Source organism: Pagrus pagrus (genome assembly GCF_965226575.1).
Source record: "Pagrus pagrus genome assembly, chromosome: 17".
NCBI lineage: Eukaryota > Metazoa > Chordata > Actinopteri > Spariformes > Sparidae > Pagrus > Pagrus pagrus.
Genome location: NC_140201.1, coordinates 421,632 through 433,665, shown reverse-complemented (window position 1 = coordinate 433,665; position 12,034 = coordinate 421,632). Strand labels below are relative to the sequence as shown.

At 50.9% G+C, this 12,034-nt stretch overlaps 2 protein-coding genes across 2 annotated transcripts; one reads left to right on the top strand and one right to left on the bottom strand.

Moving 5' to 3' along the window:
- Positions 1-308: 308 nt before the first annotated feature.
- Positions 309-7,130, bottom strand: LOC311273075 (uncharacterized protein). Its single transcript, XM_084379949.1, has 2 exons — positions 6,892-7,130; positions 309-3,278 (listed from the first exon to the last, which is right to left on the bottom strand). Exons 1-2 carry the CDS (start codon positions 7,118-7,120, stop codon positions 1,627-1,629), a joined length of 1,881 nt encoding a protein of 626 aa, XP_084236075.1. The 5' UTR covers positions 7,121-7,130; the 3' UTR covers positions 309-1,626.
- A 2,193-nt stretch (positions 7,131-9,323) lies between these two features.
- Positions 9,324-10,042, top strand: LOC311273166 (RNA/RNP complex-1-interacting phosphatase-like; the record flags this gene model as incomplete). The annotated part of the gene is given in 2 exon segments (XM_084380077.1): positions 9,324-9,860; positions 9,863-10,042. Coding segments are annotated over 2 exon segments (717 nt in total).
- Between the last annotated feature and the right edge of the window lie 1,992 nt (positions 10,043-12,034).

Genomic DNA, 12,034 nt, shown 5'->3' with positions numbered 1-12,034 from the left:
TCACGTCGACGCGTCGAGACGCGAACGGCAAGGACTGGGATTGGTCCGCTCAGACCGTCATTCCGGCAGTTGCTTTTCCGGTCAACAGTATAACAACACCGCTAGTTACTTCTGCTGCTTGCATGCTTGTCTCCTATTGCTTGTGAACTCCATGCTTTGTGAGATCCCAGCAGGGCAGGAGGAGTATTGGTGTTGTGTAGCATGTAGCTTGTAGCCCCACACTGTGACCAGAATGCTACACAGCATATCCGCTCTGACCGCAACTGCAGTGCAAGAGAGCAAGAACCCCCCGAAACCAATCCCCCCCCCCCCGGCTTGGCGGTGAATTGAACGCGTTCCCTCGACGCAGAACTTCGAATGCTCAATGACGGCGTAGGGTCGACGACGTAGCTCCGCCGTCGCCGCGACGCAGAAGCATAAACTAGGCTTCAGGCAGAGAGAACTGCCCCTCATGTCACTTTCTGAGCCCTGAGGTGAAGGAGAATCATCCTGAGATGTTCTCTACCAAACATTGATTACAGAATTCAAAACTATTTAATTTCCCTCACCATCTTGACGGTCACCAACACATCCATCAGTGAAGCTGCCCAACAGACAAACTGTCTTCTGTCAGCTTTAAAGGAACAGTTCAGTCCTCACCTGCTGATGGAAAGTCAGGTGAAGTTTACGTTATTTACATCCTCGACATGCAGTCAAGCTCGTGCACGCTAACACTGTTAGCTCAGCAGAACTACCTGATGCTAACACTGTTAGCTTAACACCTACAGTGAAGACTTCATCTTAAAGGGTTAAATCTGGTCTCCGATCAGGTTGTGATCTCTGTGATCACAGCAGACGAGCTGTGTGGAGACATCTGATGTTTAAATCATCTCCAGCTGCTTCAGGTGTTCAGCAGAACGCTGCAACTCTGTTTTACTGTGAAGCTCCAGAAATGTTCTGTGGACTACGAGACTTCACCTGACTTTATATCATCAGGAGGAGACGATGACTGAGCCTGACTTTATATCATCAGGAGGAGATGATGGCTGAGCCTGACTTTATATCATCAGGAGGAGATGATGGCTGAGCCTGACTTTATATCATCAGGAGGAGACGATGACTGAGCCTGACTTTATATCATCAGGAGGAGACGATGACTGAGCCTGACTTTATATCATCAGGAGGAGATGATGAACTGTTCCTTTAACTCCTCGTTGGTGTCTGTATGTCTGCTGGATCTGATCAGACATGAATGTCACATGTTCCATCTATAAGAAGCATTTATTTACCTGTCAGCGTGTCTAAGAGACAGACAGACGAGTTCTCAGGTTCCTGACTCTGACACAGAGGACTGAACATGAATCAGTTGGTGTCCTGACAGAAACTCAGTCTGTGACCTTTAGACACTGTCTCTACTGAGAGAGATGTTTATGTTTGACCATTCAGTGTTCAGCACTGCTGACTCCACCCTGATAACTGACCACGGAGCTCAATGTCTTTGTCTGCTCCTGCAGTGAAAGGCAGGTGAAGCTCCTGGACAGTAAAACATCTGTTGATCTGAGACTCTCTGAGGGACCGACATGAGTTCAGGCCGTGACTCCTGATGTCTCAGCCAGTGACAGACTGAAGTCTTCGTGTCTCTGCAGGTCACAGCTGGATGAAGTCTGTGTGAACTCCTTCCTGATGTTTCGGTGTCACCTGCGGATCTTTGGCGGCTCGTTCTCCGGTGTGAACCTTCATGTGCGAGTCCACTGAGCGTTTCTCCTGATACCTCTTCCCACAGACGCGGCAGCTGTAGGGTTTCTCTCCGGTGTGCGTCAGCATGTGTCTCTTCAGGTCGATCTTCTGGACGAAGCCCTTGGTGCAGAGCTGGCAGCTGAACGGTTTCTCCTTCTTGTGGAACCTCTCATGCGTCTCCAGTGAGATCTTCTGGCGAAACCTCTTCCCACAGAGGCTGCAGATGAAAGGCTTCTCGCCCGTGTGGATCCTCATGTGGGAGTCCAGGTTGCCGATCTGTCTGAAGTTTTTCCCACAGACCCTGCAGGTGTATGGTTTCTCCCCGGTGTGGATCCTCTTGTGCACATCCAGATGTTGACTCATGGTGAACTTCTTGCCACAGACGTCACAGGAGTAGATCCTGGGCTTCCCTCCCGTGTGGCTCTTGATGTGTCTCTTCAGGACGGTGTTTTCGATGAAAGTCTTCCCGCAGAACTCGCAGATGAACGGCCTCTCGCCGGCGTGCAGCTTCATGTGTCTCTCCAGAGAGCCTTTCCTGGGGAAGTCCTTGCCGCAGTCTTTGCAGCTGAAGGGTTTCTGGCCTGTGTGTGTTCTCATGTGGATCTCCATGTCCCTGAAGCTGATGCCGCAGATGTCACAGATCCTACTGGTCTCTCTGTGGCTCTGGATGTGAAGCTGCAGACTCTCAGAGGATTCAGACTGCTCTCCACAGACGCCACAGCGACACTCAGGCTCGTTTAAATGAGTCTCTGCATGGCGCACAAAGTTCCCTTTATTGTGAAAGGCGTTCCCGCAGACCGTGCAGCAGTGAGACGGTGTCAGACTCGGCTTCCTGCGTCTACTCCTGACAGCAGGCGTGGCATCAGACTCATGGCTGCGGATGTGTCGCCTCAGCTCGGCACTCTTGCTGAAGCCTTTCCCACAGACTTTGCAGCTGAAGGCCGGCGGTCCGTCGTGGGCCTTCATGTGTCGCTCCAGAGAGCCGGTGTGGCTGAACTCTTTGCTGCAGATGGAGCAGTTGAACGGCTTCTCCGCTGTGTGGATCCTCATGTGCGTCACCATGTTGCCCTTCTGGTTGAAGACTTTGCCGCAGACGTGGCAGCTGAAGGGTTTCTCTCCAGTGTGCAGCCTCAAGTGTGTCTCCTGAGCTCGGATCGAGGGGAACTTCTTGCCGCAGACATCGCAGGTCCGGCTGCTGTCACGGTGCGTCTGAAGGTGCAGCCTCAAACCGTCGCTGGACTCCAAACGTTCGCCGCACAGACCACAGAGACACTCAGCCTCCTTCAGGTGTTTCTCCACGTGTTTCATCAGGAAGCCTTTCCTGTCGAAGGACTTCCCGCACACTCTGCAGCAGTGAGGCGTCACCTCTTCATCATTCTCGCCCTCTTCTTCCTCGCCAGCCGGATTGTCCGGAGAGGCGGGGTGATGGTCCGGTTCAGAGACGTCCTCCGGTCTGGAGGAGGTGCCGGGCAGAGCTTCCCTCAGTCGGTCGTCCACAGAGACACTGCGCTTCAGATGTTTTTCATCCGAGAGACTCTGGACACCGACGGACAGACACAACTCTGCAGAGACAAACACACGACACACGTTTACATCAAGAGTCCGTCAGCTCACGTCTCAGTTCAAAAGCTGACAGTCTCATCAAACATGAAGTTTAGGTCAGTTTCACTCAGTGACGGTGTGAAGGAGTCTAACAGCAGCTTTAACTGTGAGCAGCACACCTGGAGGAGGTTATTATATTTCTGCTGTTACTTGCAGACTGCAGCAGGTGTGATGTTTTAAATGAGCACCTGTCTCTCTGTCTGTCTGTATGTGTGTGTGTCTGTCTGTCTGTATGTGTGTGTGTCTGTCTGTCTGTATGTGTGTGTGTCTGTCTGTCTGTCTGTCGAAGTCTCTTGAGTTTGGAGGGCTTTGGAGTGGAGGCGTCTCTGGCTGGACTTCAGCTGGTTAAAAAGTTGAGCGTTCTCTGTTGAATGTTAATTATCAGCGGGTCTCTGCCTCATTCTGAGGCTCTGTTGGATGTTTGTCCCAGTGGGTTCAGTTCTGATGACTGAGTGGACCCAGACTTCACCACCGTACAGCGCAGTGGGCTGGATGACACCATCAGAGATCTGAAGCCAGATTCTGACTGGAGTTTGTAAATGATAAATGTTCTCTTAGTTGCATGTCGGGCTCTTCAGCTGTTTCCTTCAGTGCATCACTGCCATGTTGAAGCTCCCTGATGCTGTCATGTTATACCAAGGCAGGTGTAACTCATGCTGCGTTCAATGACATGATTATTTATGGTAAACTGGTGTTTGTTCTCCTGACATCTGGGGCGTTTTTGAAAGATCATGACATTAGTTCTCTTCATGTTTACTGCCAGGGCCCAGTTCTGACAGGACTTTTCTACTGTGTCCAGCTGCTGCTGTGGTCCTTGTTCAGTAGGAGACAGTAGGACAACAGACTTCAGCTCTGTATCGAGGAGGGAGAGGCCAGGAGCAGCACACTGATCCAACTCAGCAGCACCTTCATGTATATACACGTTGAACAGAGTGGAGTTAAACTGCAGCCCTGGCGTTCACCTCTTCTCTGGTGAAGACTTCAGTCTGTTTGTCTTCAGTTTTAACAGCACACATATTTTCCAGATACACTGATTTAACCAGATGGTGCATGTTGCCCCCTGTACCACAGTGTAGCAGCCTGTAACAGAGCCCTTCATGCCAAACAGAGTCGAAAGCTTTCTTGAAGTCAATGAAACAAGTGAATATCTGACCATGTTTTGTTTGGTGAACATGTTTGTTGATTAAAGTGTGAAGGGTCTGTACATGGTCGGTGGTGCGGTGTTTTGGGAGGAAGCCATTTGGACTTTTACTCAAGATGGAGTCCTCAAGGAAATCTGGTTTTCTGTTATTCAGAATGATTCAGCTGGACAGCTGCTGACACAGAGGCCACGCTAGTTATCAGGTCTGATGTGTCCCCACGCTTATGAATGGGGGAAATGAGCCCTTTGCACCAGATGTGAGGAAAACATCCGACTGTAACACAGTGTTGAACAGCTGTAACACTGCAGCCTGCAGCTCTGGCTGCTGCAGAGAGCATTTGGTTTTTAATGCTGCCTGGACCACAAGCTTTCCTCGGCTGGAGACATTTTGTCTGTGTGGTCGATTCTTCCCAAGTAATTGAGAAATCAGGGTTGTCTTTAATAGTTTCTTCTAATGTTTGGAGGTTCTCTTGTATAATACACTGATCTGAATTGATTTGATCTATTGGTCTGTCTTTGTACAGATTGTCACAGTGCTCTCCAGATGTCACCATGTTGGATGATGTCTGTTGCTTTTTATCCCAGACTTGGTTTTGATTAGTGGTGTTCTCAATATCTTCGAGTTTCATGTGGCTATCATTTAGTTTTTTGTTCCTAATCGTACATTTCTATTTCTTTAACATGTCATTGTGTCTGATGCGTAAGGCTGGGTGGTTGCCGATGTTTTTCATGTTATTTTTCTCAGGTCTTTTCTGATGGTCTTGCGTTCTTGATCAAACCATTTGTCAGCGTTTTGCCTTTTAACAGGCTTCAGCTTTAATAGCTGCCTTATGAAATATCATACTGATGTCATCAGTGGCCTTGTTGACACCGTCTCTGGTAGAGACATGTTGGTTTTGGTCATATATTGATATGTCACTCATCAGATCAGCTGAGCTGGAGGCCATGATGAGTTTGTCTCCACTGTCTGTCAGGAGGATTTATTGAAACAGCTTGCTGGGTTCCCTTGTTGTGTCTCATTTGATCCGAGAGTTTAAAGGACACATTTATTCTGTCTGTCTGTCTCTCTGTCTGTCTGTCTGTCTGTGTGTCTCTGCCTGTCTCTCTCTCTCTGTCTGTCTGTGTGTCTCTGCCTGTCTCTCTCTCTGTCTGTGTCTCTCTCTCTCTGCCTGTCTCTCTCTCTGTCTGTCTCTGTCTCTCTGTCTCTGTCTCTCTCTGTCTGTGTCTCTCTCTCTCTCTCTGTCTGTCTGTCTGTCTCTGTGTCTCTGTCTGTCTCTCTCTCTCTCTCTCTCTCTGTCTGTGTGTCTCTGTCTGTCTGTCTCTCTCTCTCTCTCTGTCTGTCTGTGTGTCTCTGCCTGTCTCTCTGTCTGTCTGTCTGTGTCTCTCTCTGCCTGTCTCTCTCTCTGTCTGTGTCTGTCTCTCTGTCTGTCTCTCTCTCTGTCTGTGTCTCTGTCTGTCTCTCTCTCTCTCTCTCTCTCTGTCTGTGTGTCTCTGTCTGTCTGTCTGTCTCTCTCTCTCTCTGTCTGTCTGTGTGTCTCTGTCTGTCTCTCTGTCTGTCTGTCTGTGTCTCTCTCTGTCTGTCTGTGTGTCTCTGCCTGTCTCTCTCTCTGTCTGTCTGTCTGTGTGTCTCTGCCTGTCTGTCTGTCTGTGTGTCTCTGTCTGTCTGTCTGTCTCTCTCTCTCTCTGTCTGTCTGTGTGTCTCTGTCTGTCTCTCTGTCTGTCTGTCTGTGTCTCTCTCTGTCTGTCTGTGTGTCTCTGCCTGTCTGTCTGTCTGTGTGTCTCTGTCTGTCTGTCTGTCTCTCTCTCTCTCTCTCTGTCTGTCTGTGTCTCTCTCTCTCTGTCTGTGTGTCTCTGTCTCTCTGTCTGTCTGTCTGTGTCTCTGTCTGTCTGTGTGTCTCTGCCTGTCTGTCTCTCTCTCTGTCTGTGTGTCTCTGCCTGTCTCTCTCTCTGTCTGTCTGTCTGTCTCTGCCTGTCTGTGTGTGTCTCTCTCTGTCCGTCTCTCTCTCTGTGTCTCTCTCTCTGTCTGTCTGTCTGTCTCTGCCTGTCTGTGTGTCTCTCTCTCTGTCTGTCTCTCTCTCTCTGTCTGTGTCTCTCTGTCTGTCTCTCTCTGTCTGTGTGTCTCTGTCTCACTCTTGACCAAAGTAATATTTTAACACTGTATGTGTTGAGAACTTTTAACAACTGTGATGTTTTTCATTCCGTTTTGAATTATTAATTAATTAGATACTGAACTTGATCCAGCTTGTTCATTAACAGACTCGTGACAATAATCTGTATGTTTATAATGTATAAAGTAACGTGATCTGTAGTGGAGTACATCATAACGTAGCATAACATGGAAGGGAAGCACAAGTACTTTAAACTGTACTCGAGTACAGCAGTCGGGTAACTGTACTCCGTTACATTCCTCCCCTGGCAGCTGAATCTCTCACCGGGCTCCTCCGCTCCTCTGTCGGCCGCTCTGCTCGCCTCGAACACGGTGAAGATGTGCTCCACGGCCGCGGTGATGCGCTCCGTCACCAGCTGCTTCAGCTGCTCCAGCGCCGCCTGCCTGCGCTCCTCCAGCAGCCGGGAGATGTCCTCCGCGGCCGCCGTCAGCTGCTGGTCGATGGCGGCTCGCAGGCTGCGGCTCTCCGCGCTTTTACACCGTTTCTTGGACATTTTGGCGAAGTGTCCACCGAACAAAGAGGAGGATGTAAACAATGCGAGGACACTTCCGGGATCCCCGGACCAGCGTCTTTGCGTAACACGTAGACGTTTCCTACGTTCACATGTCACGTCATCTGTGCGTCAGCGTGCAGCTGTGCGTGAAAACTCTCCGTTAATTCATGTGTCCGGTGTTTTTTGCTCGTTGGACAAACGCAGCTGTAAATGCTTCGCTGCTACAGCGGGTACGAGCTGTGCACCAAACCCCATTCAAATTCTGTTCAGTTCAGTTCAGTTCAGTTCAGTTCAAAGGAGCTTTATTGGCATGAAAGTTTAACAACAATGTTGCCAAAGCATCAGAACACAACTCGTCCAAACACTCGGACAGAACACAACAAATAACAACATGAACACAACACCAGGATTGCACCACTGGTGCTGCCTGCTCCTCTACATGTGTATGTCTGAACAGTCAGGTGATGTCATACTTAATTGCCCGGTTTCGCAGACGAGGCTTAAAGGATAACTACCGTTTTTTACAACCTGGACCTTATTTCTAGCATAAAATACGATCATTTACTCACCCAGATAACTTTGGTGTCATTTGGAGTCGTTCGGATGAAATTAGATCCAGTGTAGCGCCGATATATCCATATAATGCGAGTGACGGGGCAGCGACACACAGCCTCTATATAACACATTATCTGCCACGAAACTAGTTCATTTCACCAATATTTTGTCATGATACGCTCGTGCTATTCCCCTCTGAGTCCGGCTCGTCTGTTATCAACATCCGGGGTCAAACTAGCAGCAGCAGCTACAGGTAAACAAGCCGGCTGTCGCGGGTGCGCGCAGCTCAGAGACGACATCTTCCAGGTCAGAGGTAGTAGGTCAACCTACAGACCCCGGATGTTGACAACAGACGAGCCCGGACTCAGAGCGGAATAGCACGAGCGTATCATGACAAAATATTGGTGAAATGAACTAGTTTCGTGGCAGATAATGCTCATAGAGGCTGTGTGTCGCTGCCCCGTCACTAGCATTATATGGATATATCGGAGCTACGCTGGATATCTGGGTGAGTACATGATCGTATATTTTGCTAGAAAAAAGGTCCAGGTTGTAAAAAACGGTAGCTAGAATGATTTCCTCTGGAAAAAGAACAGTTACATACAAAAACTCACATGGTCCTTAGAATGAAATAGAAATAAAGAAAGACACAGACAGTGGAATAATCTGTATGTACAGAATGAGGCAACTGATTTACTTTCCATGGTATATTTACCATTTGTGCTCAGTTCTTCATGTCCACTGTCCAAATGGTCATCATCTGGTAAACCGTCCAGAGGTTGCTGCTCCTCTATCATCCCGGTCAACAAGTCAGCCAGTTCATCGGTCTTGTCTTTAGTAGGTGGGCGTCCACCAGCAGTCGTCAATCTCTCTTCTGGCCTCTGCATTCCTTTTTTTCACACAGAGTCTATGAAGGCAGATATCATTCAATATAAACAATGTCACAAAACTATATGACATCTGTGATATACAGATCATAATAGACGTGTCTCACCTGCAGTTGCTGTACCGCTCTTGTGGCTACATTTTCATTTGCATTGAATTCACTGCAGCCCGAGCACTCCTCTGCCTTTGTTCTGTAGCAGTACTACGGCCTTTACTTTCAATAACAGCATGATTTCCCACAATTTGCTGAAGTAGAGATTTTTCATACTCAGTATAGTTCTTTGAGTGCGTTCTTTTAGCTTCAGCCATGTTTGGTGTCAAAGTTCCCTCCAGCAAAGCCGTCCTCAATTCCACTCCAGGTTGTTATGAGCACCAACAGGCTGCGCTCCCACTTTGGCTAATGAGGCTTGAGCCAGGTGTTCTCGTTTAAGCTTACTCCAGGACTCCACAGTCTGGGACTAACTAAGACAAATGTAAGCCACTTAAATGACCTAGCTTTACTAATCTGACTGAGGCCTACTCCTGGCTTGATATAAGCCTCGTCTGCGACACCGTTTATGTCACATCACCTCATGACCTTTTATTTGTATAGAAGTGAAGATAAGTCAGTGCTGCTCGTTGATTAATCACATTGAATAAAAGTTCAGTTCTAACAGCTGAGGTGTCCTTAAATGATGAGATTTGTGAGTGGAGTTTGGTGTGACTGTTGAGTTGAGTGTGAGGTTTGTGATGTTTCAGGTGAAAACACCTGTGAGCAGCTGAGATGAAGAAGAAGGACATACCTGACAGGTGGCTGGACTACCGTCCTGTAGGTCAGAGGTTACCTGGCATTCGCTTCTTTGCCTTCAAGGTGCCTCTGAAACCGTCTCTGAACAGCAGAGTCCCCCAGTCAGACTCCTTCAGTCTCCAGGACCTGCTGGACCACATGGAGAGTCAGAACCAAGAGCTGGGTCTGATCATCGACCTCACCTTCACCACCAGGTACTACAGGCTGACCGACATCCCGCGGTCCTGCTCCTACATCAAGATCCCCACCGAGGGTCGTCTGGTCCCCTCCGGCGCCACCTTCCTGAGCTTCAAACGGGTGGCGAGACGCTTCCTGACGGAGAACCAAGGCAACGACAAGCTGATCGGAGTCCACCGCACCCTCGGCCTGAACCGCACCGGGTACCTGGTCTGCAGGTACCTCATCGAGCTGGATGGGCTGGTGGCAGAGGTGGCGCTGCAGCTCTTCAACTCGTGCAGAGGTCATCGTACCGAGAGGCAGAAGTACTGGAATGACCTGCAGCGCTGCACCAAGAGAGGAGCAACGGCGGCATCGATGAGTCAGAGGAGGGCGCTGCCAGAGGGCTCGCCGTGAAGAGACCGCTGCAGACCGCCATGGCCAGAGCAGACAGGCGACCATCAGGTGATGACCCGGCAGAGGAGAACCAATCAGCTGGTGACAAAGTACCACCTGGGAACCGCCGCCACCGCCGTTGAGCTCGACATCACAGGCAGGCGGGCCAGAAGGGGGGTGACGGCCTCCCCCTCCACCTCTGGAGCCCCTCCCCCCGTCTCACCCCTCCTCCCTCGTCACAGCCGGAGACGAGCTGAGTGACAGAAAACAAACAAACAAACAAACAAACAAACAAACTGAGTGTGTGAGGCTCTGACGTGTGTGTGTGTGTGTGTGTGTGTGTGTGTGTGTGTGTGTGTCAGACACACCTGAACAGGTGAAGAGCAGCGATGAACTGACAGACACATCAGTGACTGATCAGTCAATTACTGATCGATATTCACGTTTGAACGGTGATGTCGTCAGCTCCTACAGTGTTGCATTCTGGGATGTCTGCAGCTTTAATGTAAGAAGCCCAGTTTTACTTCCTGTTGCTCGTTTTGTCGTCATGGAGCAAATAAATCCTCTGTTCTCTGCGTTACTCCAGTGTTGTGATGTAACTAAGTACATTTACTCAAGTACTCGGATACGAGGAACGTTTCCTCTGAAGGTAAATGTTCAGTAGAAGAAGAGAGAGGAGCAGCTCCCTCCGCTGGCCGAGAGGAGAGAGGAGAGAGGAGCAGCTCCCTCCGCTGGCCGAGAGGAGAGAGGAGCAGCTCCCTCCGCTGGCCGAGAGGAGAGAGGAGAGAGGAGCAGCTCCCTCCGCTGGCAGAGAGGAGCGAGGAGAGAGGAGCAGCTCCCTCCGCTGGCCGAGAGGAGCGAGGAGAGAGGAGCAGCTCCCTCCGCTGGCCGAGAGGAGAGAGGAGAGAGGAGCAGCTCCCTCCGCTGGGTGAGAGGAGAGAGGAGCAGCTCCCTCCGCTGGCAGAGAGGAGCGAGGAGAGAGGAGCAGCTCCCTCCGCTGGGTGAGAGGAGAGAGGAGAGAGGAGCAGCTCCCTCCGCTGGCAGAGAGGAGAGAGGAGAGAGGAGCAGCTCCCTCCGCTGGGTGAGAGGAGCGAGGAGCAGCTCCCTCCGCTGGCAGAGAGGAGCGAGGAGAGAGGAGCAGCTCCCTCCGCTGGCCGAGAGGAGCGAGGAGAGAGGAGCAGCTCCCTCCGCTGGCCGAGAGGAGAGAGGAGCAGCTCCCTCCGCTGGCAGAGAGGAGAGAGGAGAGAGGAGCAGCTCCCTCCGCTGGCCGAGAGGAGCGAGGAGCAGCTCCCTCCGCTGGCCGAGAGGAGCGAGGAGAGAGGAGCAGCTCCCTCCGCTGGCCGAGAGGAGCGAGGAGAGAGGAGCAGCTCCCTCCGCTGGCCGAGAGGAGCGAGGAGAGAGGAGCAGCTCCCTCCGCTGGCCGAGAGGAGAGAGGAGCAGCTCCCTCCGCTGGCAGAGAGGAGAGAGGAGAGAGGAGCAGCTCCCTCCGCTGGCCGAGAGGAGCGAGGAGCAGCTCCCTCCGCTGGCCGAGAGGAGCAGCTCCCTCCGCTGGGTGAGAGGAGCGAGGAGCAGCTCCCTCCGCTGGCCGAGAGAAGCGAGGAGCAGCTCCCTCCGCTGGCCGAGAGGAGCGAGGAGCAGCTCCCTCCGCTGGCCGAGAGAAGCGAGGAGCAGCTCCCTCCGCTGGCCGAGAGGAGCGAGGAGCAGCTCCCTCCACTGGCCGAGAGAAGCGAGGAGCAGCTCCCTCCACTGGCCGAGAGGAGAACTACATGTTGAGATCAGACAGGTCTGAGACACGTGGCTTCATTAAAGGAGCAGTCTGTAGATTAAAGGAGCAGTCTGTAGATTACAGGAGCAGTCTGTAGATTAAAGGAGCAGTCTGTAGATTACAGGAGCAGTCTGTAGATTAAAGGAGCAGTCTGTAGATTACAGGAGCAGTCTGTAGTTTAAAGGAGCAGTCTGTAGATTACAGGAGCAGTCTGTAGTTTAAAGGAGCAGTCTGTAGATTAAAGGAGCAGTCTGTAGATTACAGGAGCAGTCAGTAGATTAAAGGAGCAGTCTGTAGATTACAGGAGCAGTCTGTAGATTACAGGAGCAGTCTGTAGATTAAAGGAGCAGTCAGTAGATTACAGGAGCAG